This window comes from Eschscholzia californica, unplaced genomic scaffold, assembly GCF_041429995.1.
Source record: "Eschscholzia californica isolate CP2 unplaced genomic scaffold, dmEscCali1.0.p SCAF_4, whole genome shotgun sequence".
NCBI classification, from domain to species: Eukaryota; Viridiplantae; Streptophyta; class Magnoliopsida; order Ranunculales; family Papaveraceae; genus Eschscholzia; species Eschscholzia californica.
The window spans coordinates 16,492,827-16,520,678 of record NW_028238461.1 but is presented as its reverse complement, the minus strand read 5'-3'; the positions used below and the strand labels follow the sequence as shown (position 1 = coordinate 16,520,678).

General features: G+C 36.6%; 1 protein-coding gene across 1 annotated transcript in view; it reads left to right on the top strand.

The window, feature by feature from the left end:
- Positions 1–27,852, top strand: part of SWEETIE (HEAT repeat-containing protein) — a 38,759-nt gene that overhangs the window by 5,066 nt on the left and 5,841 nt on the right. Inside the window, exons 4-39 of the mRNA XM_086638521.1 lie at positions 33–269; positions 393–482; positions 566–653; positions 1,672–1,736; positions 2,221–2,325; positions 3,003–3,092; positions 3,235–3,315; positions 4,857–4,925; positions 6,546–6,671; positions 8,451–8,554; positions 9,390–9,522; positions 10,249–10,355; positions 11,216–11,332; positions 11,489–11,656; positions 14,070–14,156; positions 14,418–14,511; positions 15,507–15,575; positions 15,670–15,792; positions 15,883–15,951; positions 16,028–16,132; positions 16,347–16,435; positions 19,255–19,411; positions 19,709–19,858; positions 20,077–20,126; positions 20,273–20,372; positions 20,445–20,501; positions 21,140–21,207; positions 22,165–22,258; positions 22,764–22,993; positions 23,365–23,509; positions 23,628–23,696; positions 25,629–25,685; positions 25,906–25,992; positions 26,076–26,204; positions 26,329–26,532; positions 26,638–27,078. Coding sequence (XP_086494647.1) covers positions 33–269; positions 393–482; positions 566–653; positions 1,672–1,736; positions 2,221–2,325; positions 3,003–3,092; positions 3,235–3,315; positions 4,857–4,925; positions 6,546–6,671; positions 8,451–8,554; positions 9,390–9,522; positions 10,249–10,355; positions 11,216–11,332; positions 11,489–11,656; positions 14,070–14,156; positions 14,418–14,511; positions 15,507–15,575; positions 15,670–15,792; positions 15,883–15,951; positions 16,028–16,132; positions 16,347–16,435; positions 19,255–19,411; positions 19,709–19,858; positions 20,077–20,126; positions 20,273–20,372; positions 20,445–20,501; positions 21,140–21,207; positions 22,165–22,258; positions 22,764–22,993; positions 23,365–23,509; positions 23,628–23,696; positions 25,629–25,685; positions 25,906–25,992; positions 26,076–26,204; positions 26,329–26,532; positions 26,638–27,078 — 4,254 coding nt within the window. The remainder of the gene's footprint in view (positions 1–32; positions 270–392; positions 483–565; positions 654–1,671; positions 1,737–2,220; positions 2,326–3,002; positions 3,093–3,234; positions 3,316–4,856; positions 4,926–6,545; positions 6,672–8,450; positions 8,555–9,389; positions 9,523–10,248; positions 10,356–11,215; positions 11,333–11,488; positions 11,657–14,069; positions 14,157–14,417; positions 14,512–15,506; positions 15,576–15,669; positions 15,793–15,882; positions 15,952–16,027; positions 16,133–16,346; positions 16,436–19,254; positions 19,412–19,708; positions 19,859–20,076; positions 20,127–20,272; positions 20,373–20,444; positions 20,502–21,139; positions 21,208–22,164; positions 22,259–22,763; positions 22,994–23,364; positions 23,510–23,627; positions 23,697–25,628; positions 25,686–25,905; positions 25,993–26,075; positions 26,205–26,328; positions 26,533–26,637; positions 27,079–27,852) is intronic.

Here is a 27,852-nt window from a genome sequence, read left to right as displayed (position 1 = left end):
TAATATTATTTACATTCAGTAACTGATTTCAGGACTTTGTGAGACAAGAGGCTCTGGAAATGCTCCAGAATGCGTTGGAGGGTTCTTGTGGTACTGGTGCTTCTGCAGCCTACACTGAAGCATATCGTATTGTCATGCGGACAGGCGTGTCCGATAAATCTTTTCTGGTGAGAATAGCTGCAGCAAGATGTCTGACAACTTTTGCCAGTATTGGGGGACCTGGGTTAGGAGTTACGGAGCTTGAAAATTGTGCTTCCTTTTGTGTCAAGGTAGGTTTCTCTTTTCTAAGACTTCTTCAAATACAGTTGAATTAATTGATTTCTAATTTTTAAATCTTCTGATGCTAATACAATTACTTATAATCCTCAACTTACAAATGCTTCTCTAATTAGGCTCTTGACGATCCCATTGATTCTGTCAGAGATGCATTTTCTGAAGCTTTGGGTGCATTGCTTGCTTTAGCAATGAATCCTGAGGCACAGGTATAGCAGATGCCCTACTTTATATATTTGCTGTTGGATGTTAGTTTCTGGAGTTGAATGTTCTTACAGTTCACCTTAACTAGGTACAACTGAGAGGAAAAAGTCCTCCTACTCCGACGCGGAAACTTGAAGGTTGTTTGCAAAAGCATTTGACCGGGCCATTTATGAGAGGTAAATATATTTCAGGAAGTCTTTCATATTGCGTCTGTGAGTGGCATGAAATTAGAAATTTTCTTTTAAGAGGACTGCTTTTAGTTCATGAAAAATTGTAAATGAAAGGCTATTCATTTTCCCACTGTTTATTGTTAACTTTAGCATGGTAGGAAATTTATGGTTTCAAAATGTCAAGTTGCCATATTTTTCTGGTTGAGGATCAGTCTTCGTGAGTACTGTAAATGGTTGCCACGTTTTGAGAATCTAAAGACATTTTGTCAAAATCTTAGACCCATTTAGTCTTGTATGTAAGTAAAATTAAGCCATTGAAGAATAATTTGTTTAGGAAAAAACAATTCATGAACCATTAAGCTATCATAAATCACTAGTTTTAATAAATTGTTAAAGAAAGGAACATCCTTAGTGTCGTATAAGGATTTTAGCTACATTTGGATGCTATACCTGTGACAATGTAATTTTATGCATAATCATTTTTTTTTTTTTTGCATTTTGGTTCCTATTTGGAACTATTTTATGCATAATTTCTTATGTTAACATGCTAATTCTTTGACTTGTTAAAACTATCTATTAAGGATTCAAGGAAAACAGTGGATCCTTCTTTGTTTGAACGAGGACATAAACTATTTTGTCCTTCGGCTTCCTTACCAATCTCTTAGAGATGTCCTTCAGTCTCCCTATCATTATCTTATTCACATGAAATCTCAGCCACGGGCTAGCTTATAAAAACCTTGAGTTCTGGAAGCAGAAACTACCTAAAGCAACCGTACTTTAAAACATGGATCTGGAATCAACTAACTTTGGATAAGTGAATTTTGATTTTCAGCTTAGGGGTTATGAACTTTAGATTCCATGCTCTCTTGTGGGGTAGAGGAAGTAGCCGCGATTGCAACTTACTTATCTTGATGTTCGTACTAATTAATTGGCTTTTGTTTACTTGCCTTTCAAATACACCCTTGTAATTTTGTTTCTCTGAATGTGATGCACAAATAGTTCTTCTTAATGTCTTAATTTACAGCAAATGGAGTACGCTCAAAGAATGTGAGAATCGGGCTAACATTGTCTTGGGTGTTCTTTTTACAGGTATATCTAGAACTTAATGTCATGTTCATTTTGGACTTCCATGCTTGTGGTTCTTGAATTTGAATAGTATGTACTATGTAGTAGTTTGTCTCAGTTATGACCTTTGTTACTCCAGAGGAACAAATCTTCTCTACTAGCAATTCTGAAGCTGTCATTCCTGACTGACGTCCTGCATCTTTTTATTTATTCTTTGTTTCATTTAAAAATTTTCTTATCTTTGTCGGTTTGAGCAAACAGTTATGCATCTTAGATGGCCGTTTATTGGTAACGCATTAAACTTGGATCCTTGTGTCATAACTTTGCTTCATATGAACTAAAGTCTGAGTTTTCATTGCATATTTTTTTTAGTATTGCATTTAATTGTGGCCATTTCCTGTTGTTTTATATGGAGACACTACTACTTAATGTTAAAAAAGTGCCCTTTACAGTTTTTTTTGGGTTTAATTGTAGCTATGAATTCTTTTATCTGTTTCTCTTCTTGTAGACCATCCGTCTAAGATATCTACACGCAGACGGCGATCTTCCAGAATTTGCATTGCAGGCTATGGACATGCTTCGTGGCGACTCTTCTGTAGATGCACATGCAGTGGTACCGTCTTATGCTTTCCATATATTGTGAACCAATTATATAAATAAAGAAAGATTTCAGCCTAGAGGAAGAAACTTTATGTGAAACTTAGGGGTGTTGCTAGTGAAGCAAGCCAATTTTAGGTGAAACTTTTGAAAATTGGGCCCATCCTTCAGACCTTCTCCAATAATGTAAAGTTTCTTCTGCAAATGCTGTAAAGACAAAAAGTTTACTCTTGTATCATTGAAGCAGACTTGGTTTTTGGCTTTCGATGTTGTCCAAATAAACGTATAAGGATTCGTTTTCATAACTCACAACCTTTTTGAAGTTAATTTTAGCAGAATATTAATTCGAATGTCCAATGAAGTGATGAACCCTGCAACACTTTGCCATGGTCAATAAAAGAATCAATATATTTTCTGGACTAGCTCTGTCAACTAGGATTTAGTTTCATATTCTTAATATGCACTTTGTATACCTATCCTGTGGATGTTATAGTTTGGGTTTGAAACTTGGTAACTATGTCGACTTTTGACATTGTCACAATTATTATGTATCGGGTGTGTTTGCACAAACTTCATTTCTTAAGTATTAAGCCTTGATAATGTCTTAATAGTTTTGTATGAAGTTAAGATATCTTTACTTGGAATGCTGCTGAACCAAAAAATGTCTGATCATTTATATTTTGTCTTTTGAAGGCATGCGTTCTTTATATTCTTCGGGTGGGAATAACTGATCAGATGTCTGAAAGTATTCAAAGAAACTTTTTGGTTCTTTTGGGGAGACAGGTTGGTTTCCCTATATTATAATAAGTTAATTGTGATTTAAAACTTTGCTTTCTCGAATACTCTCGATTTTGCTTGGACCTCTTTGATGCTGCTGTTAAAATTGTTCTACATGAATTTGAGATATTATATTTGGTATATGCAGCTGGAGTCTTCTGATATTACTCCTTCCATGGGAGTTGCTGTCTTGCGCACCCTGTCATATATTCTAAAGACCTTAGGAGAGGTAAGCAAAGATGGATTTTTAGGAAACTGATTTCTATTCCGAGTGTATAGTTGCTAATTTGCCTTAAATTGGTTATAGAATTCAGGATGACTTTTTCAATTACTATTACCAATATTTTGTACATCCCAGATAGCTTTTTCATGAAAGAATGAGATACAGTATATTGTCTTACTAAAAAGATTATGGTTTTAGTCATGGAGTTGTGTAACATTAAGGTGCCTGATTGGTAAAAGATATAGGATCATGTTTGTAAGTACTTCCAGTGACATGCTTGTCTAGACATTTGAAATTGTGAATTGTGGTGATTAAAGCTAGATAAATCTTCTTTGAGTATCTTTTGCCCTTACTACTTCATTTTTCTATTGCGTCGTGGAGTTTAAGTTCATCTTTGTCTTTCTTCGTTTTCTTGGTCTGTGGTAAGTTCTTGTGGTATAAGTGAATTTTTCATATATCTTTGTAAAGGCGGAACATATAGTTAATACACGTAAGATACTTCATTACTAATGGTGGGTCAAAAGGAAAGGTGAAGTGTAAGATTCATCTTATGTACCTAATTGTCTGATAAGTCAGGCTATATTTGTATGGTAATCATATTTTGTTGACCTACTCTAAAAGCCAAAAATAACGTAATAGGAGGTTCTTTAGGCAAGGAAGGCTGGATTACTCATACTTTCTACGGAGATGGTAATCTTGGTTTGCAGTGTAATATTATTTGCTTAGTTTTCCCCTTGTACTAAGTTGCTAGATTACTGTTTTGTAGCCAAGGAATGAAATTTCGGTTTCGGTGGACATTTCGGTCGGTCCAAAAGTGGAAACGTTTCGTAGAAATGTTTCGGTCAGTGTGGAAATCTTACAAATCTACAGAAATGATAGAAATATGATGCAATTATGTATAACAAGATTATTAAACCATAATGAAGCATAAAAATGATGTTTAACATTATCTATTAGTTTGAGGGAGTATTAACAATTACACAGTTACTTCCGGGGGTAAATTGAATAATTTTTTGGCTATGACACCCAAAAGATATCATTCTTACTGATAATAATTAACAAACTATGTTAGTTTGAGAAGGTATCGTCAATTACACAGTTATATGATAGGTGTTACTAAGATAAAATCAATTTAGGCAGTTAAGTCAAGGCGTAAATCATTCAAATAGATTTAAAAACCATGAAAAACATAACATAAAAATCAAGAAAGATCTAAGAGAAATGAAGATGAAAAAGACGAAGAAATGGATATGTTTCTAGTATTAGTTTCTACGGTTTTTTTTGCTAGACTTATACTATGTCGGTCGAAATTTCCATCATGTCGGTGGAAATTTCGATATTTCCCACAACTTCGGTGGAAATTTCGATCATGTCGGTGGAAACTATGCAGGACATAGTTGTAAGTGTTATTTCGTGCACCTAATCTCATTTTAGGAAACGTTTCGCGAAATTTCGGTGAAATTTCGGGAAGTTTCATTCCTTGTTTGTAGCTTCAAGTTTTCTTATAGATTTCCTTTAATGGGAACGATGAATTGCAACTTTTGCAGGTTCCATCAGAATTCAAGGAAGTTCTTGACAATACAGTTGTTGCAGCACTGTCTCATTCTGAAGTACTAGTAAGTGTTACTTGAGATTCCTTCTCCTTTTGCAGTTTGACAGAATTATTAGCTCTCTTTCAAGGTTTAGCCTACGGTAGCGTGAAGTTAATATATTTGGCTGAATCTACTTGCTACATTGAAAAATTGGTTGGGCTTTGTCTAACTTCGGTCTACGAGTGCGGGGAGGAGTGATTTCAAACTGATTTTACGTAATTAGCATTAATTTGTGGTCCTATTGCGTGTTTTGGAATCCATTCAAATGGTGCTTAATGTACTTGTTGGGTCTCCCAATATAATGGAGGAGTACCTGTTTGGTTCCAAACTATTGTCATTTGAGTTGTTTGACTAATTTCATTATTGTCCGTTCATATGTAATTGGTCTCCACCTTGGTCTCGGTCTGGCAGAAGACCGACCCGAGACCGTGCCAGGCCGAGAAACTCGGCCGAACCAGCAGGTACAGTATTTTCCTGCACCAAGACCTAAAATATAACCTTCACTTCTTTATCCCAATTTGTGGAATCACCTTCTTCTTCTACTTTGAACTTTGAATCTTCTTGTGTGCTTCAATTCTTCTCAGTCCTTAATCTTAGTTCGAACTACTTTCTCTAACTTTATAAACCTTTTGAGTTCCTAATCTACTAAAACTTTTTAAGTTTCTTTAAGGCAAAATAACTACAATATATATATATATATATATGTATATGTATATATTATTGCTCATTATCTTAGATTGATGGAGAATATAAGCAGTTAAGAATGTAATAAATAGTTAGTATGCAATTAGGATTTATAGTTTCCAAAATTTTTAAAGCTGCTGTTCGGTCGAGTTAAGTAGGTTCCTCTCTGTGTCGGTGTGGGTTGTCGAGATAGACGAGAAACTCGGTTAAACCCTAATTCGGTGTTTTGTCCGAGTCTCGTCTCGGGAAAGGTCGTAGACCGAGGCAAGACACGAGATTCTCGGCCATCTCGGCCGAGACAGACTACATAGGACTCCATTGCTTGGTTACTCATATTTACATTATTGGACATTGCCTTCTCGAAATTTAGATTCCGTGACCTTCATTCCCTGATTAATGGTGGTCCTTTCTTTTACAAATCAACTATGTTTCTATTTAAAATGTTAGAGTACCTCGAAATTGGTGAAGTTAGGTTTCTACCTTTGGTAACCGTCACTCTTAGAAAACCATATCATATTCGGTCGAAAAATTTGTGGCATTCATTGGCAGTAACTAGGGTTACCTCTTCTCCCTGTAGCTGGGAGTGCAAGACGTTCTCAATTTAGTTATGACACATGCCATATAGAAGAAGTATGCTTAAGTTGGACAAGAACGTTTGAAAATGAAATGCTGGTGGCGTTCGACTGAAAGCTTGATCTAGATATTCCACCTAATTTTATCGTGACTTGGTATCCTTGCATATTATACAATTTTGTTGCTCATTAAGATGACCAAGGCTGTTTCTGTTTGACCTCATTCTAGCGTCTTATGTACTTCATATAATTACATTTAATCTGTAGTATATCTGTTAAGTGTGTGTTTTTTCCTAGTTATTTGATTGTATTTCTTTTGTTATAAAATTGTTTCCGCTCGAGTAGCCATGCTTGTTTCTATCACTGGTTGATTAGAACTTCGTGCTAGGTGCGAATTGAAGCCGCTCTGACGTTGCGCGCGTTGGCAGAGGTTGATCCTACTTGTGTTGGTGGGTTGATTTCTTACGCAGTGACGACTTTGAATGCTTTAAGAGAAAGTGTGTCGTTTGAAAAGGTTAGCTGTAGTACTTTCTTCCTGTCTTATCATGAAATTGTTATCTCTGTGTACTTATCTTGCTAAGTTTTTACATTGTATCAATAAAAAAAATATTGTTACTATATAAGAATTTTGTGTTAACTACAAAAAGGTGAAAATGCAGCAATAGACAGGATGTGTACACAAAAACACAAAGTTCACAATGTCCTAATCGTTGCTTCCTAAGAATAGGTGAACTCTATGTCAGTAAATCCCTTTGCCCACTCCATAGTTCTGCTCCAGTGATATTGCAGCCCCTGGACAATCTCTATGATGCTCGCACCAGCCGTCTTGCTGTCCTTGAAGAAAATCTAATTTCTGAAATTCCATAACCCCAAGATAATGTGGATGGGGCCTGGGGGTGATAATTCCCCATAGGGATGTACCATTCCTCGGAAGGCATAGACCTTGCCACTGGGCAACGCAAGTGTTCAAACTAGCACAGCCGCACAGGGAGGAGAATAGCTATTTTGTTTGAGCCTTTGAGGCGCTAAGCTATAGGCTAGCCCCTTCCCCATCTCGTCTTGCCTGGGCTAGTACCTTGTCTCATGTCCACGACAACCTCTATAATTTTCTCCTTTCACATCACTGCATGTACTTCCATTATTTTCCATAAATATTAGTAACAGTTACTTCCCCGCCTGTATATGTGTTGATTATATTCATTACTAAACGAGTCAACAATTTTCTAAAGTATAACTAACACAGACAATCAAGATTCAATAGGCAAAAGTGCCTTGCTAAGAGCGCAACACTTACACCACAACCTTGAAGTTTGACAACATAGCGGCTATGGATAACCAATAAATAAACAATGTTAATGGTTTTCAGGACTTAGTAAATTAGGTAACATATTAGGTGATAGTGGGGATTGTCCCTCTGTGTCGGAGAGAGCAATAATTTATTAATATATGTTATTTCTATGTACTTATATATGTTGCTAAACTTTCCTTGCGAACTCGTCAATAGAATTTTGCCAATTTAAAATGAAGAGTCTGTGTGACAAGTCAAGGACACATGTATTGGCATTAGTAACCGATACGGCGATACCCATGCAAGTCATCGAACTTGGAACTTGGAAAGAGCAAAAGGACTGTAAATAAAAGTAGCTTCTTGCCCAAATTATTAGGTTCCTCTTTTTAAAACATTTTTCAGGTTGTTAGGTTCTTTCATTTTTACATTGCACTTTTTTATACTTTTGTAAAACTATCAAGTCGTAAGCCTCAAGGTGCCTCGAGGCAGAGCTGTCACTTGATGCCTCAAGGCCTGCGTATTTAAACTCGAGAATAAAACGTGCACATCTAAAGTCACCTGTTATTTTTAGTAGTTGAGTAACACATAAGTACTACTATTCTTGTTTGTCTTTTATGCGTAATTGATCTCATTTTCGTTACAGAAAATTAGTTTACGTCTTTTATGCATCGAGGCGTACGCCTTGAGGCACTGCCTCGCGGTGTGAGAATGAACCGCCTTGAGGTGTAAAAACGTATTTTAAAACATTGATAATAGGAAAAGAGATTGACCTAGAACTGCATTGTATAGCTCTAACACAATTGTGCGAGTTCTGAGAATGTGTGCATACAGATTCTAACATTATACCCGATCAAGTCATTGTCAGTGTTTGACATGACATAATATATTAAATGGGAGTATCCATGTTACATAAAATAAATCAATAAAAATGCACAACCTTGGTACTGGCAGAAGGTTGTTTATACTTTAATTAGTCACTGTGTAACCTTGTATCTTCATCTCCAGGGCAGCAAATTGAAAGTTGAGCTTGACTCGTTGCATGGGCAGGCCTCAATCTTAGCAGCTCTGGTTTTCATTTCACCGAAGTTACCTCTTGGTTATCCTGCAAAGTAAGGACCTTCTCTAAGTATTATGTATATTCTTATGTCTAATAGTCTGATTGCAACCAAAATAACTTTTTACTGACATTTTTTTACTCGTCATCTCTTGGTATATTTATGCTGCATGTTTTCTGCGTTTGTAAGTCATTATCTGTAGTATATTTGTATGTTTAACCCAAGAGTCACTGTTTTTGGTTTGTGCTATGGTGCTGATTCAAGATTTATATGGGTTTGATATACAGATTATATCATGTATTTTAACAAAGGAATAAAGAAGGATATAGATTATATCATCATAGTAATGTTTTGGTATCTTTATGTTTTTCTTTGTGGTTCTTATTCTTATGGCGACTCAATTGAACGACTGGAACAATCCCCATTGTACTTATTATTTTTTGCTTTGAAATGGAATGGTTTCTCAACTGATGGCTGTTTGTCTTTGGCAAGTTCTTTAAAATATTCCTATAAAATACAGTATGATGATTGTTATAAACTATAAAAGTTTTCCGAGTTCGAGTTCAAAATTATGCTTTCTTATCTATACAACTCTCTATGGTTACTTCCAGAACCGAGAACTATCACTCTCTGTGGATTCCCAGATTATGATAATATAGTGTTCATTGATATAATTTCCTTGGTTGCATTTCTGGTGCTTAGGTTTTATACACATTTGATACTTCATTGGGGCTCATGGTTGTTTATATGCTGGGTCTGAGTAATTAATGTATATCTAGACTATCTAGTACTTCTGCACGTAGCATTGTTGGATTTAGTGTTAGCAGAGCTGAACTCTCACGGTATATTCTTGCGGTTGTTAGCTTAAATGTTATGATATCATCTGCAGATTGCCAAGAGTTGTGCTTGATGTTTCGAAGAAAATGTTGACTGAATTTAGTAGAAACCAATTAGCTGCTACCGCTAAGAGCGAAGCTGGATGGTTCCTTTTAGCATCACTTATATCCTCCATGCCGAAAGAGGTATACTGGCATCTCACTTTATTTCCTAGTATTCCTGATTAATGTTGTTTTATAATCAAGGTTTAAAATTGGCCGAGGCGAAAAGGTGGATTCCCATATCAGAACATATTAAAGTAAGCAAGCAAGGTTTTCATGTTTCACATGTTTGATGTCCCGCTTCAAAGCAAGCACCTCAAAGTCTGGGGGTTAAAACTGATGAGCAAAATTTCGGTTTGTGGAACTAAAAAATTTACAGTCTTCCTGAAGTAAAATTAAAGATAATGCAAGAAAGAGCAGTTTGAGGGTTCTTAGAGTAAAACCTATAAGATGCGAAAACAACGCTTTGATTAATGTCCCTTGTGATGATGAGGATGGGAGGAAGGATTATCCATGGTTAATGGTTTTCTAAAGTCTGGGAAGGATTGAGGCGCCTAAATGAATTGATGACATTTCCCTCTTCTGGAATCTTTTGATTTAGCTTTTTAGTGCGTTTTTTAGTATCTCTTGGTGTTTATGGGGCATGGACAAAATTGACATCTTTTTTGTTTGTCAAAGTTAAACCTAATAGGACTTAAAATTATTGTAGCGAAGTAGCAAATAATGTTAAGTTCTATTTCTTATGACTTTTGTTGTTTCCTTTTCCAAATTGAAGTATGCACTTGTCGACTGGTGGCCTACTTTTCACCTTTTGAAATTAAACAGCCTCGAGAAAACAATATATTCTAACATTGGTTATGATTGATGCAGGAGCTTGAAGACCAAATATTTGACATCTTATCACTTTGGGCTTCCCCCTTCGGTGGAAATCAGGAATATGCAACTAAGCAAAATGAAGATCTTATATCGGAAATACGGTTAGTAAGATTTGCACTTGTATAATCTCTATATGTGTTTGTTTGTGCAAGATTTTAATTTTTAATGGCCTTCCCTTGGTATGTGGTTGGCTTCCCTTTGACCTTTTTTGTGAAGTTGTTAGGGGAGAAAATTGGGCTGGGTTTTCTTAAAATCGTTGGAGAGGAGGGGCTGGGGTAGGTGGATCACCCACATTATATAAACATATCAAATTTATGTTTTGATTGTGAAATCACTTAACGTACAATGTGCACTACAAAATAGTCAACCGAATATAAATGTTGTGGTGGCAGTCAGTTTGGAATATTTGGAGAGAACACATTGCCACAATCTTCAAGAACAATAAGTCCTAGTCTATTGGTTGTGTTAAGACAACTCTTTTCCACTGGAGCAGAGGAATAGTTTGGGCAAAGCATATTTCTTCTGTAGACTTTTCAATCAATTGGGGAAGCTTTAATTCCCATGTTGTAATTTTATTTCCTTTTCCGATAGTTGAGTATCCATGCTTCACTAAGCCCTATTGACTGCTATATTTGGTGGTTTCCTTAGCATGTTGTATAGTTTTTTCTTCTATACATTCATTTAAAGTTTCATCAAAAGAAAATACTAGATAAGAAAAAGATTTATCAATCGATATGATTTGTTGACTACAACTCTCTGTGCCTCTAACACTTTTTTTTTCTTTTCTTGTATGTGGAGGTCAAGTTGGATAGTACAATTTCACACTTAGTCAATTTATTAATTATTAGCTTTGTTGATAACTCCGGACGTTACAGGCCCATAATAATGTGTCCAATTTTTTACGACTCTGTGGGACTCTATTCGAAGATGATCTACTTATTTGTTTGTTTTGTTCTTGTAGTGTATGGTGTGCTGCTATTGATGCGCTTACGGCATTTATTAGATGCTTTATATCTCAACCTACCGTTGCTTTTGATAGTGGGGTCCTTCTCCAACCTGTACTTGTATACTTGGGAAGGTAATCAAGTACCTTATTTTCTATAGAAGACTAATAAGCTTCATCTTTTGTTCTCTTCAGAATCTAGTTGGCCTTTGGACTATTCTTTTGTTGTTCTTTCTGTTTTATGGAATTTACAATTGTGAGCTTTGTGAATTCATGTTTGATCATAAGCAGGGCCTTGTCCTATGTATCGTTGCTAACTCCACAGCCATTGCCAAATGCGAAGTCTGCTATGGACCTCTTTGTTCTTAAAACTTTAGTAGCTTATCAATCATTACATGATCCAGTGGCTTATAAAAGAGATCATTCTCAGCTTATCCAAATTTGTACGACTCCATTTAGGTAAAAGTTACTGTTTATTTATACTTGCTTATCATATCCTGATTCTTTTTTTCCCTTTGAGAGGCACGAGGCAAAAACACATACTACTTTTGCAAAACAGCCTTCCTTAATGGACAATGAAAAGCTTAGATACCCATTGCTTTTTCAGGAAACTCGGCCAAAGACCCAATTTTAAAGTTTTTTGAGTTAAAAAGACAAGTTATATTTTGTTTGGTTAAAAATTCAGTATTTGTACTTTGTTTGGTTAAAAATTCAGTATTTGTACTTTGTTTGGTTAAAAATCCAATTTTTTTTAGGGTTATTTCCCATATGGCCCCCTACTTTGTGACCAGCTTCCCGCCTGGCCCCCCACTTTACGAGAAATACCCATATGGCCCCCTTCCGTTATAACACCGTTACTCTCTCTCTTCCATTTGTTTTCTCTCTCTTCCAACATGTTTTCTCTCTCTCTGCCACCTCGTCAAAACCAGCCACCTCATCACCTTCTCCGGCAAGGTCGCCGGCTGGCCAAATTTCCGGCCGGCGACCTTCAAATATAAAAAAAAAAAATTTCTTTTTTTCTCTCTCTTCTCTCTCTAAAAAAAAAAAAATTTTTTTTTTAAAATTCTCTCTCTTCTTCTTCTTCTTCTTCTTCTCTTCTCTCTCTCTTCTTCTTCTTCTTCTTTCTCTCTCTCTTTCCCCCCTCTCTCTATTCTCTCTCTCTCTCGACCTCCGGCGAAGTCGCCGGAGGTCGAACAGAACAGAACAGACTGTTCTGCTAGAACAGAACAGACTGTTCTGCTAGAACAGAACAGACTGTTCTGTTCGAACAGAACAGAATCTGTTCTGTTCTAAACAGAACAGATCTGTTCCAACAGATTCTGTTCTGTTCTGAACAGAACAGATCTGTTCTGTTCGACCTCCGGCGACTACGCTGGAGGTCGAGAGAGAGAGAGGGGGGAAAGAGAGAGAGAAAGAAGAAGAAGAAGAAGAGAGAGAGAAGAGGGAGGAGAGAGAATTTAAAAAAAAAAATTTTTTTTTTTAGAGAGAGAAGAGAGAGAAAAAAAGAAATTTTTTTTTTTTTATATTTGAAGGTCGCCTGCCGGAAATTTGGCCGGCCGGCGACCTTGCCGGAGAAGGTGATGAGGTGGCTGGTTTTGACGAGGTGGCAGAGAGAGAAAACATGTTGGAAGAGAGAGAAAAGAAATGGAAGAGAGAGAGTAACGGTGTTATAACGGAAGGGGGCCATATGGGTATTTCTCGTAAAGTGGGGGGCCAGGCGGGAAGCTGGTCACAAAGTAGGGGGCCATATGGGAAATAACCCTTTTTTTTATTTCGTTTAGTAAAAAACCCATATATCTTTTTGCAACTTTCTTGCAAGTCGTTGCAAAGCTGTTACGAAGTTGTTGCAAACTTCTGCGAACCTTCTGCAAGCTGTTGCAAAGGTGTTGCTAACATTTGCAAGTTGTTGCAAATTACGAAAATACCTAGGGAGCTGAAGAGTAAAAAAAAGTTCGGTGATCATTTTTCACAAAAACAAAAAATTTATAGGGAGTTTTGACTAAATTTCCCCTGCTTTTACATGATTCTACATTGTCGTTTTAGGCTTCAGAAATGTCTCCAATTCTGTTAGTAGCTTCTGAAAGAGCATTTTTCCTGTTGGTTCCTTGCGTTTCTATGCAAACGGTCACCTAGATAAAACCTAGAAGTCTTAGTCCGTCTTCACGTGTAGCTCCCATTGATTTGCCACGTAGGATAAAGATTACCTTTTCCGAATCAGAAACTTTAATTTTTCACGACACTTACCAGAAAGTAGCCTCTTGGCTCTCCTAGCTCTTCATTGTAGAATTGGACTTAGAAGAGTTGATCCTTGTCCAATCTCTAAAATTTCCTCTTTCTCATCTGACCATGATGAGATAGTTGTTATTTTCTAGAAGTGTTGCCATGTCCCATGCTTTGTGGTCATACAATTCCTCAGATCCAAGTTCTACCCGCCTTAGGTTAATAAAGATGTTCTCGTGGATATTTAATGCTACCCCAGAAAACTTTAGGTGTTCTCCATTACACCGCTTGTCAGTCCAAAAATCTATTTTATCTCCGTACTTGGTCTGAATTTTACTTATGTCTAAAATACCTCTGCTTCTTTTGTTCTCTTGATTGACACCCCAAATTCCTTTTGTTAAACTATTTTATACTCTTCTCATTGTGTGATTGTGCTGTTTCTCTTTTTGCCAAATTTGGGTTAGTGATTTACCCAATACATTTATCGCTTTAATTATGCCAATCCCACTCCCCTATAATACTTGACTTGCAAATTACTGCCAATTACTCTATAAGAAACTACTTATTGGTTATACATTGAAGAATCATAATTTCATAAGTTAATTGATAAGTGTGTTCTTTTTCGGTTATTATTTATGTCTTGGGAAAAAAGAGATCCTTCGGGGTGCGAAGAAAGTTCATGTTTGAGATCGCTGTTAGACAAGAGAGATGCATGGTTGGGCCCTTGGATTCCTGGAAGGTAACTTCCTACAAACCTTTCCATAATGATTATTCAGTGAAATTAAAAAATAACATAATTGAATTTTTTCTCTTGTTCAAATTTTAAAAACAAAATCCAGGGGTATGTATCTAATGTGAATATGTTCAAATTAAACTCACAACTTGGATGGTTTAAACTGATGATTTAAATGAATAACTAACTAAGACTCAACCAATTGGGCCAATGGCTTGAATGGTTCTAGTTGAGTGGATAATTTGATTTATATCATACTGTACATAGGGATTGGTTTGAAGATGAACTTAGAGCTTTTCAAGGATGGAAAGATGGGCTCATGCCTTGTGTATGGGAAAATGAACTTTCCACATTCCCTCAGGTATGTTATCTCATTCACTTGATACATTTATCTAGGTTCTAATTCATTTTTATGCTTTGCATACTTTTCGTTATATAAAAGAAATGATCAAAACTACAAAAATTTAATTCTGTGGGGGCATAGTTCTCCTTTATCACTATATCACTACTTCTCATGGTTTGTCTGACACCTTAAGTAGAGGTGACGTGGATCAAGAAGAACAAGCTACTATACTCAAGACTGTATACTTTTTTTGCTTTACTTTTATTTATTTGCTTGTTGCTTTATTAGGTTACGATCAGTTTTTTGATGACTTTTCGTGGGAGCTGTTAAGAAATTATATAGAAGATCATGACTTGCTACTCTCGGGTTATGTTATATAGAATATTGATCAAAGGGTATTAGCTATTACAATGACAAGTTTTAGGATGAATTAACTTTTGCATTTTTTTGATGCTGTTGTCTCTCTTACTACTGGTTTTAATTTTTGGTTCAATGGTTATATATTTGTCTAACTTTATTTGACAACTTTTGAGTTTCGATTATGAATTTAGGGGATTCTCTTTTATCTTTCGTTTAGACTGTTAACCTCCGTTGAAGCTTCTGCCGATGGTTTTACACCAACGTAGTATAGAAAGTCAAAAGATGCTAGAAAATTTGTTGCACCCAAGGGACCTTAAAAAGACTACAAAGCTCCAATAAATGATACCGAAGATATGCTTCCAGCTATTACTTGTATATCTGTTTTTGCTGGAAACAAGTACCACTATTGATGATCTAGCTAGACAGGATAAACATTTGTACATGTAAAGAAAAACCTAAGAACCTACATTTAGAGACAGGGAGGGGCTAGACACCCTTGAGGGTTTCCTTGTACTGTGTTTTCATCTGAAAACCATATTGAGAAAAATGTGAAGTTGGATATTACTAAGTCTTTGAACCATGACATTGGATTAGTTAATTGCGAATGACCTTGGTGTATTTTAAGTCATCAAACATCAATTATGATTATGCAGCCGGAGACTACAAGTAAGATGCTGGTGAATCAGATGCTTCTATGCTTTGGAATCCTTTTTGCTACGCAGGTAACAACCATATATTATTCTTTCTTTTTTTAGTGGTTAAACTCTTCTTGTACACCTGAATGTGTTTTATTGAATGTTGTGGACACATCTTCAGGATAGTGGTGGAATGCTCTCGCTTCTTGGTACAATTGAGCAGTGCCTTAAAGTAGGAAAAAGGCAATCTTGGCACGCAGCGTCTGTTACAAATGCATGTGTCGGGTTACTTACTGGGCTTAAGGTGTTTATTACTATTAGTTGATCTACACATAGCTTTCTCTTAATTGCAGTGTATTCTCTCTTATGATTCGTGTTATTTGCCCTTGCCTAGGTTTTGCTTGCTTCACGTCCCCAACCACTGGGAGTTGAAATAATAAGTTCGGCACAAACCATCTTTCAGGTTGATAAGCATTTCCTGGATACTTATACCATCTTCGTTTGCTGTTTTGACTTCTTTCTTATTAACAATATGGCAGGGTATTCTGCGAGAAGGAGACATTGGGGCTGCACAGCGTAGAGCCTCAGCAGAAGGTCTTGGTTTATTAGCTCGCCTTGGGAATGACATCTTCACAGCAAGAATGGTGTGTTTCTTAGTTTGATGTCTATACGACCATATATGTTCTTAAATGAGCAACTACTTTTTAGCCACAGTAGGTCCAAGGAAGGCATTCCTCAGACCGGCTTAATTTCAAACTTCATCCTAGTTAGTCCTTTTTTATTTATGTTAATTTTCTTCACTATCTATTTCTACTATTCTTGCACATTGATAGCTCAACTAATTCTACTTATGAACAGACACGAGCTCTTCTTGGGGATCTAGGTGGGGCGACGGATTTGAATTACACTGCATCCGTTGCTCTGTCACTAGGCTGCATTCACAGAAGGTGAAATTCCAAGTTTCTTTAGATTATTATTTCTAATTTAAATTTAGTATTCTAGAAATGCCTGTTCAACTTAACTCACCCACTTATAAAAATCAAAATATTGGTTTCGTTTTCGTACTTGATAGGGCTAAAATTTCACCATGTGTGGTTGTTTATATTTCTTGTTGGTTTAATTCATGTATGGTGTGTATGACATGTTGCTATGACAGTTTTTTTTTTGCGTTCATTTTGAAAATGGGAGTATAATTAAGAGCTTCCCGGGATTCGTCAATTTAGGTGTCGTTTGGCAACCAAAAGTATAAGTACTTTTGCTTGTAGTAGAAGTTCTTTTGCTTCAAAAAAGTAAAAAACTATCATAAGTATGTTTGACAAAACTGTTACTTATAAGTAAAAAAGTCAAAAAGTTAGTTTGGTAATGTAATTTACTTTTCTATTTTCCTTTTTCCATAGAAATACTTGATTTCAATTAAATTTATTTATAATTTTCATGATTACTCTTTTGGAAGAGGTGGTGGTGGTGGTGGAGCCTTCGAGGTACAGTGACAGAAGAGGTGGTGGAACCTTTAAGGTATAGTGATGGAAGAGGTCATGGTGGTGGTGGAGCATTTGAAGTATAGTGATGGAAGAGGTGGTGGTTGTGATGTGATTGATGTGTGGTGGTGGTGGAAGTACGGTAGTAGGGATATGGTGGTGATGGTGGAAATACGGTAGTAGGGATATGGTGGTGGTGGAGGTATGTGATGGTGGAAATATGATGGCAGTGGTGGTGGAGGTATGATAGTGGTGGTGGTGGTGGTGGTGGTTGAGGTATGGGATGGTGGTGGTGGATGTATCGGGATGTGTTGGTGGAGGTAATACGGTGGTGGTGGTACGGTGGAGGTATGGGATAGTGGTGGTCGTGGTGGATGTATAATGGTGGCAGTGGTGCTTGAGATACAATGGTGGTGGTGATGGTTGAGGTGTGGTGGTGAAGGTACGGTGGTGGTGGTGGTACGTAGAGATACGATAGTGGTGGAGGTGTGGTGGTGGTTGAGATACTGGGGTGGTGGTGGAGGTTTGAGGTGTGGTGGTGGAGCAAAAATAAACAGAAATTTTTTTGGTAAAGTTAAATTTGTGCATATGTTGAAGAAAACTTGCTTAACTTTAAAGTCAGAAGTTAAAAATATGAACTTTAAAAGAAAGTCAAATTTTAACTTAACAAAATGTCGAAAATTTTCACGTTACCAAACTAAACTTTTTTACTTTTCTACTTAAATAAGCAAAAAACTAACTTATTTTATTGTTGCCAAACGACACCTTAATATCTTTAACCTAAGGTACAATAAGTGCCGGTCTGTTTGAAAGGCCACGAATCCGACTATTTATTTTCATTTTCTTTTGAAGGTTTTGTAGACAATATAGTCATTTGTCGTTTCAGAGACACAAAAACTTTGCTGTGTAGATATTTTCAAATTGTTCCTATTATCGTCATAATTTGTATTTTTTTAGAACGAGAACAATAACATTTAGTTAACAACAATAATAACAACGGTGATAATAGTAAAAATAATAATAATAATAATAATAACAAAAATAGTGATAATAATAAAGTAGTACTATCAATAATACAGAAAATAGGCCAAAGACCAAATTTCGTGTTGGTCTGGGCAAAGACGTGCCAATTTTTGTTTATGCCCCCCACGTTTGATAGTTTTTAAGGTGTGTGCTCCCTGTGTGAACTTGGGCAAACCTTACTCGCGCAAACCTAGGGAGCTGAAGTCCAAAAGGGGTTTGTTGGATTCTTTTTGACAAAAGAAGATTTGGCCTAGGAGTTTTGACCAGTTTTCCTAATACTAATGATAATTGTTTTCTCCTACTGTCTTGTATTTTCTTTTCGGGTGTTGCTATTGGCACCAGAGCGAAGTGCCATTAGCAGGTGGACATACCCTTTCACTAGGGTTGATCAACTTTGACCAGCAGACTACCTAATATGATTTTGCCCACGGACTGTCCAGTCCGAGAGCGTAAACAAGCCCTCGGACTGGTCAGTCCGAATGGCCTCTCTGACTGGCGGTCTAGAGCATGCTTAAGCTCTCGGACTGTTCAGTCTGAGAGTTCGCTTACGCTCTCTAATTGTCCAGTCTGACACTTCGTTTACTATCTCGGATTGGACCAGCCCGAAACGATTCAGAAAATTTTATCGGACTCGTACTAGTTCATTACTACTTATAAATCACTCGAAATCAACCCCAACTTGGTGCTAAACATTTTTCAAGGGTTTAACCACTTCAAATACCATTCAAACACTAGATTTAAGGATAAAATAATAATATTTTTTTTTAGGGTTCTTAGAACTGATCTTTAACAAAAAAAGGAGGCTTTTGGAGCCTTTCGTGAGTCTCTTTCTTTAAAAGACGAACTACAGATGGTATCCCCTATTAAAACATGAAGAAATCTAAGAGTTTGGTGACGATTTTGGAAGAGAAATCGAACTAAAAATGATGGGAGAAGGAAAAAAAGTGAAGGAGCTCTTGTTGCTTGGCTTGCCCGCTTGTAGCACTTCGGTCGGATGCTAATAAAGCCACCCTTATAGCATTTTGGTCGGGTGGGCGGGTGGCGATAGCAGCACCTTTGTTTTATTGTTTTTGTATCATTTGTTTTAGTACAAGATATGGATAGGTTGATTGGGAACACCCTGAATTGTAACTACGCTTTCGACCAAGGGTGTGCCCATTAATTTTTGTTCTGGAATATACCGAAGTTTCAATATCATGTCCTTAGATGTCCATTTTTCTTCAAATCTGGTGTACCAAATTTCATTTGAGCTATTTTGCATGCAGTGCAGGAGGAATGGCATTATCGACTTTGGTGCCCACAACTGTGAGCGCAATCTCTTCATTGGCTAAAAGTCCAAATGGTGGTTTACAGATCTGGTCTTTGCATGGTCTTCTTTTGACTATAGAGGCTGCTGGGTTATCTTATGTGTCCCAAGTGCAGGTAACTTTGGAGTTAAATGAACATTTGTTGGATTACAACTATGTATCATAGACAGTTGTAGATGTATCAGTATCCGGTACCGGCTAACGACCTGGTAATGATGCCAGAGGTCGAATCTGACAAGTGGAAGAAGACCAAAAAGAGGAGACGACCTATATGTCTATACTTTTGTCGGAGTTACATTTTGTCAGTTTTCCATTATGTTACTCTTACATTTATACTTTTGTTCATCTTGCAGTCTATTATGTGTATATGCACTGAATCTGGCCATTAATGTAGCCACTGTCTAATTGGCAGGCAACTCTCTTGCTTGCTATGGAAATTCTTATGTCTGATGAAAATGGATGGGTTGATCTCCGGCAAGGGATAGGACGCCTTATCAATGCAATTGTTGCTGTTCTTGGTCCAGAGTTAGCGCCTGGGAGCATTTTCTTCTCACGTTGCAAGGTTTTTGCCTTTTGCGGTGCTTTGCATTTTAACTTACCTTTGACGCTGTCAAAAGCTAAAAATATCTTATATACTCTTCACAAGGCTGTTTAACTTGATCGACAACTATTAGCAATGACTTGGAATTGCATTGCTCTGACCTACTCACTACTATATCTGTTTACGGTTAGCTTGCACTTGCAATTATCTTGTTGATTTTGATTAAGTATGGTTTTCAGTCTGTTGTTGCAGAGATAAGCTCAGGACAAGAAACCTCAGTACTTCTTGAGTATGTTACTTCCAATAGCTTTTCCATTGCTTTTTTTTTTTTGGTCCTCTTGTTTTCTTTTATAGCTAAGTTTCTAGCTGGGGTTTATTTACCTTAGGCTGTACCTTAGAGTGGTCGAGATCTTCTCATGCAAATCAATTTGGCAGGAGGGTCCGATTCACACAACAACTCATTCTTTTTGCTCCACAAGCTGTTTCAATGCACACCCATGTTCAAACTCTTATCCCAACTCTGGCTTCAAGACAGGTATTGTGCACACGTTGGAGAGCTTTTCAATCTGTATGCTGTGTAATTGAGCTTACTTTTTGTTTCTGGCAGCCAGCTCTTAGGCATTTAGCAGTCTCTACGTTGCGCCATCTTATTGAAAAAGATCCGGTGAGAGTTGTTATTTATAGTAATATCCTTTTTATCGTAAGAGGGATCACTCAAATAGATATTCAATAAGTCCAAATGAGCTCGAGCTTTGTTTTTTGCCTTAAATTTCCTTCACTTGTATTTCACCTGAACAATAACTGAATATTTGTCTTTATTAGTGCCTACGTGTGATCATAAGTTGTTAATAAATATATTGGCTTGTACTCCTCGGGTGTCGATATTGGGTGGGACCTTTTAGGGAAGGGCAACCATTCTTTTTATTTTGAATTTTCACTGAAGTAAGGTTGAAACTTAAAACAGCTTTCCTTCCATCTCTCATACTCATCCATCTCCCCCAATTCTCCCCTTCATCACCCCAATAGTCATTTTGCTTGTTGTCTTATTATTAAGAATGATATTGAGATACTTAGCCCTAAAGGGAGAGAGACTGAAGCTGTTTATTGCAATGGAAGTACATTAATCATCTTTAAACTCATAACTTTCATGTTCTTTTTTGATAGTTGTTTCATCGTGACTTTTGGTAATGGCTATCTCACAGTCGTTGATACTTGATATTGATTTCATTGTTTAATCTTCTGTTGCCTCCATGTCCTAAGCCAACGATTTGAAGATCAAAGTACTATTTATCTCTGTTACAGGTTGCAATTGTTGATGAGAAAATAGAAGAGAATTTGTTCCATATGTTCGACGAGGAAACTGATTCTGAGTATGTCAATTACTATTTTCTTATTTCTTCAATTAATGGAGTTTTGATCCCTTTGAGGGTTTATTATCTTATGCTACATGAGTTCTCAATGATGGTTTGCTGTTTCATTTATTTGAATCTGTCAGATCACGATTGTTATGTCACTTTCTTTGATATACTTGGAGTTCTATATTATTTGCCATGTGAAAGTAGTCTTTGTAACTGGAAAGTAGTTTGACAGAGCTTACTTCCAGTCGTTACGGCTCCTGTCTTCGGTGTTAGTCTTTACTGTAATGATTTTATGTTGTTAGTGAACTCGGTTGAACTCAAGGGAGATGTTATTGGTCGAGATTAATTAGAATGGAAACTTGACTGAGGTATACACTGTAGAAGCCTTTAAAATGACTGAAGCTAGAATTTGAAATACTTACAATGAAGCAATGAAAAAAACAATAGAGAAGATAAATTGCTAATTGAGGAGTTTATTATTACTTGAATGATGAAGTGAATGCACAAGGAGGCTCTTTTATAGGGCTCCCCCAGCCTTAGAAATGGCAGGAAACACGGGAAGTGCTAACTATTAGCCATTCTAGATAGTTAAAATTAAGTGTTGGTCTATCGAAATTTTGGTTATTGGGGAGATGATCCTAAATTTATGTAACTAGCATAAATGTTCAAAATAACTGCTTAAAAAGATAAGTAACATTTTGTGAACCATTTGAAAAAAAAAACAATCTTTTACCCATTCACTTGCTGAAGGTTTGTCCCTTATCTTAGGTTGAACATTTAACTCACTCACCCCATTAGTAACTAGCCCCAGTGTAATCTTCTTCAATTTCTAGATGGATCCCTACGTGTTCTCATGACATTTGTTTTGAAACTTTTGAATGAATATATTAGAAAGAAAATATGACATCTATTTAAGTATTTATAGCATTCACATCTCTACTGAAAATGTAAACTATGTTATTCTTGAAGGATTGGAAATTTGGTGCGTACCATTATCACTCGGTTACTTTACTCATCCTGCCCTTTATGTCCAGCACATTGGATCTCAATATGTCGTAACATGGTAAGTCATCTCACCTTATGCTAGGAGTAGGAAATACTAATCAATGTGCTTTTGCTAATTTAATTGTTAGGAAATTAGGCCGAAACCCCAATTTCATCTTGCTCTTGGTTAAAGAGAAATGTCAATATTTTCTAGTACGCTTCGACTCCACGTGTGAATGTGCAAATTGTGCGAACATGCCCAAACTATGTGTCAACCTTACATATTATGTGCGAAAATCTGCTAATCTTACATAGGGAGCTGAAGCCTAAAAAAACACATCGATCTTTTGGCAGAAGAGATCGACATAGGGGTTTTAACCATTCTCCTTTTTATTTTTATTTACAATACATGGATGCCATTATATGGTTGAGCATTGAGGTGATTTATATTTAAAATGGGCTTCAATTCACCATGATATGAGTCATTTAGTTGTTGCAATGTTTTTATTCTAAGTTGACATGTCTTTAAGAGTTTAGTAGCTTTATTGTGATAGTTCACTCATTATGCATCTGATTTTGTCTAGGTTCTGGCTATGCCAGCAAGAAGCACCTTCGCGAACAATGCAGGATCGGGTTTGAAGTCTATAAATGGTCTGGATGGTGGTGATGCTAGGTTATATCATGGGGAAGATGATGAAAATATGGTTTCCAGTGCACCTGCCAGACAGATACAGGGTTCCATTTCGAGAGCTTCTAGTGTTGTTCCCAAAAGAGAGAGTCATCTCAGATATCGAACTAGGGTTTTTGCTGCAGAGTATGTGAATCCTTTCATTCCTTTGGCAACAAAATTCTAATCACCCACGACAAAGAAAGGAACATATATAATTGATTTTTCTGAAAGTTATTGATAAGTTTCCCTCCTTGCTATCTTTAAAATACTTCTGTATCACTGTATACTTGCTCTTTACATGGTTATACTGCCAAAATTGTAGAGGCGGTGGATGACTAGGCTGAAAATTTTGAGGTTTGTTGATAGAATAGGACACCATTCCAGCCTGTACAAGAAAATTGGCGGGAGATAAACTCCAATAAAGCTCTTTGGTGCTTCAAAATGAATTAATCACTCTTTTTTTTAGTGATTGCCTCAGGCTATATTTAATTTTGGACATTTAATTTCAAATGAAGGTGTTTACGTGATGTACCTACTGCTGTCGGAAGTAACCCAGCTCACTTTGACCTCTCTTTAGCGAGGAAATTATCTGCAAGTGGACAGGACCATCGTGAGTGGTTAGTATTGTACATACAAGAGCTAATTGCACTTGCTTATCAGGTAATAGAAAATGATATACATATTTTTCCCATTTCCTCAATAAATTCTATGTGCTGAACTTTCAGTATCATTTGTTTATGCTACATCCCTGTTTTTTTTTTTTTTTTGCATGGCGTAGATAAGCACAATGCAGTTTGAGAGCATGCAGCCAATAGGTGTAAGACTCCTAAGTACTATCGTTGAAAAGGTACAACACTATGGTTCCTACCTAATTATAATTGAAATGGATGCTTGGATGCTTCAGTTTTAGTGTGCCGGTTTCGTGGAAGGAAGCACTTGTACCAGAAAAAAAAAGGATCATTCTCTCTTACCTACTCTCGCAGTCAAATGATTTCTTTTAACACAACTCTAATCTTGCATGTTATTTTCTTCTGGTCATAGAACAGAAGTTCATTACAGAACAATAGATATGGATCTGTCTCGTCCTCCTTTTAAAACATAGACTACTTCACCAGAAACTTCTTTGGATAATGATGCCATTACATTTTGTGGCGAATATAACTGCAAACTGTATAGAACCCTATTTGTGCTTCTTATATGATCAAGTAGCTCCATGTATCATAGAGAAAATCAGAAAACCAACAAAAAGTCACTTGATTATTTCTCTTCAAGGAAAGGAATATGCTACTATGCTAGAAAACAAACACGTCATTAGGTAACTTCTATGCTTGTCATTCCTTATCCTGTACAGCAAGGAATGAAATTTCGGTTTCGGTGGAAATTTCGGTCGAAAAGTGGACACGTTTCGGTCTCTGTGGAAATTTTACAATTTTGCGGAAATGATAGAAATATGATGCAATTGTTCATTACAAGTCTCTTTAGCTATTATTAAGCATAAAAAGATGTAACCATCACTCGAATAATAGTTTATTAAGATAGAATTGTAAATTACTTCCATTCTCTTACATTAGACACTAATACCAAACTATACAGTAAAGGCGGGGTCTAAAATCAATCAGAACAGTTCAATCAGGGGCTTATCTGAAATATTGAGGACTTAAAAGAAAAATACATAAATTTTGATGTACCTGCTTAGTATCAAAATAAAAGCACTCCTTATATTCTCAAATTAGAAGAAAGATTGAAGAACAACCCTAACAGAGAAGAAGATAGGTTGTTTTTCAGTTCTTACAGGTTAGAATTTATAGAACTTTCAAAATTATCAATCTCCATTCCGAATCTTACTGTTCAACTCAATGATTTCTTCTTTTGAAAAAGGAAATTGTCAGAAACCCTAGTGGGTTTAGAATCTTTCCACCGAAATTTCCCTCTTTTTCGAAATTTCGTGTCCGATTTCCTAAATTTTTGTATATAGCTTTTCGTGTCGGTAGATTGAATTTAGGACATATTTCGGTCATTTCGACTGAAATATGTCGACATTTTATTCCTTGCTGTACAGTTTACACCATTAGTAAGATCTTTCAGATTCTCAAAAAAAATCCAGAAGAGTTACAGTTGTTGAAATACAGATCGGTGTCGGCTCAAGTAGTCGGAAGTGAGACTCAGGGGGATTCCGCTACAGTCTGATTCCCGAGGCAAGTGAGTCTGAGCAGTACCACTCTGCTGGGTTAGGCTAAGCTGATGTTAACATATGTGTTTACGCTATACATATATAACCTGTGGGAGGAGAAGAGAACACTTTTACTGTTGGTTAGAGCAAAGAACAAGTAAAAGGATTTGAACCATGGATGCCATTGTTCTAGCTCTAATCTCTTTTTCTCTCTCGTCTATTTTCTGCTACTTCGCGAGCTAACTGGACTACGGATTCTGTCACAACTATCTAAGGAGCTTTTTTTACTCAAAGGCTTGAAAGGGCTGGGAGTCGGTTTTGGGGTTGCCAATGCCCGAGCAGACTCACGAGCCCAATTACTTAGAGCTCGTCCTGACTTTTTGGTAATGGAGAACAAAAATAATGATATATGAAAACTTGTTAAAACCTAAAATAAGACCAATGTTGAGGGTGTTGCATAAGTCGTCCATCTAAGCTAGCCTTCTTCCTTTGCACAGTGAAACTTGAGATGATGTGATCCACTTAAGTATTTAAGGGACTATCACGCTGTAATGGATGGCAATTATTCTAGCCTTTGCTGACTGGTTATGTATCTCTTTCACATTTCAGTTTGAAAAGATACCAGACCCAGATCTCGCAAATCATTTTCTCATGGAACAATATCAGGTTCTTTTTCAAGCTCTGTAACTTTTGAATTTTTACATCATTAGATTCTTATCTTTCAGTTCGGAATATGTTTTATGGCTCGGGAACCAAAGAGTATTATTATTATTCAAAGAACGACTAGTAAAACTACGTAGCATTCATGTGGTTTTTAACAATGCATATTTACTTTTAGTATACGTGGTTCCTTGCTGATTATTCTTCGTCAATGAAATGAATCCAGGCTCAACTTATTTCTGCTATTCGAACTAGCCTGGACACATCCTCTGGCCCTCTACTTTTGGAAGCTGGAATGGACCTAGCTACCAAGGTTCAACATACTGTCCTTTCTTATTTCTACCTATTAAAACACAACCACTGGATATATTCATACAAATTTGTTGGTCTTTTTAGATTTTAACTAGCAGCATTACTAGCGGGGACCAAGTTGCCGTTAAACGCATATTTTCGTTGATTTCACGCCCCCTGAATGATTTCAAAGACTTGTACTATCCATCTTTTGCCGAATGGGTGGCATGCAAGGTACACTATCTGTTCATTTTGACGGCAGTGGAGTATTTCAAGGAAGCATCCAAAATCATAGTTGGGCATCTGTTTGTTTCATATTCTATCTGTGATCTTACCATAGCCGTTTGACTTTTGTCAGATCAAAGTTAGACTTCTAGCTGCACATGCCTCTGTCAAATGTTATACCTTTGCGTTGTTAAGGAATCAGCATAGCAAGGTTCGCGATGAATACCTTGCCTTGGTGCCACAGTTTTCAAAAGCTTCTGACATTTTGGGGAAGCACTGGATGTCAATTCTGAAGGACTATAGTTATATTTGTTTCCACTTACAATCCGATACAGCAGTGAGTGTAATCCTAGAAATGTTTTAGTTAGACTAATAAAGTTATTGATCTTTACCTAAATCTGCATACAGACCAAATTCTTATGAGAATTTCTACCATGTACAGTATAAACCATTCCTTGATGGAATTCAATCACCATTAGTTTCTTCAAAGTTGCAGTCATGTCTTGAGGAAGCCTGGCCTGTAATTCTGCAAGCAATTACACTTGATGCAGTTCCTATGAAGCTTGAACTGGATGAATCTTCCAAAGAAACTGATTCAGTAAAAGGTACCTTTATATCTGGATACAGAATGGTTGAACTCGATGCCGAGGAATTTCGTTTTCTTTGGGGCTTTGCTTTGCTTGTTCTATTCCATGGACAACATTCAGCCAAGAGCAGGCCCGTTATTCATGCTAAATTCAATGAAGATCCATTGCTTGAAGAGATAAAGGGCAAGGATTCGAAGTTTTATGAAATTGCACTACTGGTCTTCCATTCTCTTTCAAATGAAAGATTTTTTAGAGTGGGATTTCTTACCTTGGATATTTGCAGAGAACTATTGCAGGTATTGGTGCATCTCCACCCTATATAGTCATTTCCTTTTGTTGAAGTATCTTACTGTATTGCTCTAACATATTATACTACCTGATTTGTTAATTTGACGAAAGAATACTATTCCTAGCTAATACTTAGATTAGAAAGAAATTTTGCTCATGGGGACATAGCGGCGTGTATCATATGCTATGGATATCAATCAGATGAATATGAGCTTATATATGAACTGATTGTCCAGGTGTTGCTTCATAAAATTCTTAGCATCGATTTGCACCCTACCACATCAAGCTCGGATATGTGTAGTCCATTGGGTGGAATGGTGCTTCTCAGGCCCCACCTAATGAACGGTGTTCTTACGTCTTCTATGTTATGTTTGCTTTTACATGAACGCTGTGTATGCAATAGGGTAATTAGCTCATGGAATTTAGGAATTGATAACATAGTTTCTCATTTTTTCACCTTGACTTTGTTATTGTGCTAGTTCCGTCTACCATTGGTTTTATACCGACACATTTTGCCGATAAGTGCTAAATATTTATCTACTTCGCGGAGAAAAGATTTTTGTTCGTATATTTTTGTATTTACATTAAGAAGATAATAATAGGTAATGATTCCCATAACATGATATGTGATCAATTACATTGGGTGCTTGTTACGTAATTCTTTTTTATAATTAGGATATGTGATCTGAAAGGGGTTGATTACACTTGTGATCTTATTTATTAATCTCTTGTGAACATCCTGAGAAATATATTGTGTCCTAAAATATATTGAAACTGTTATG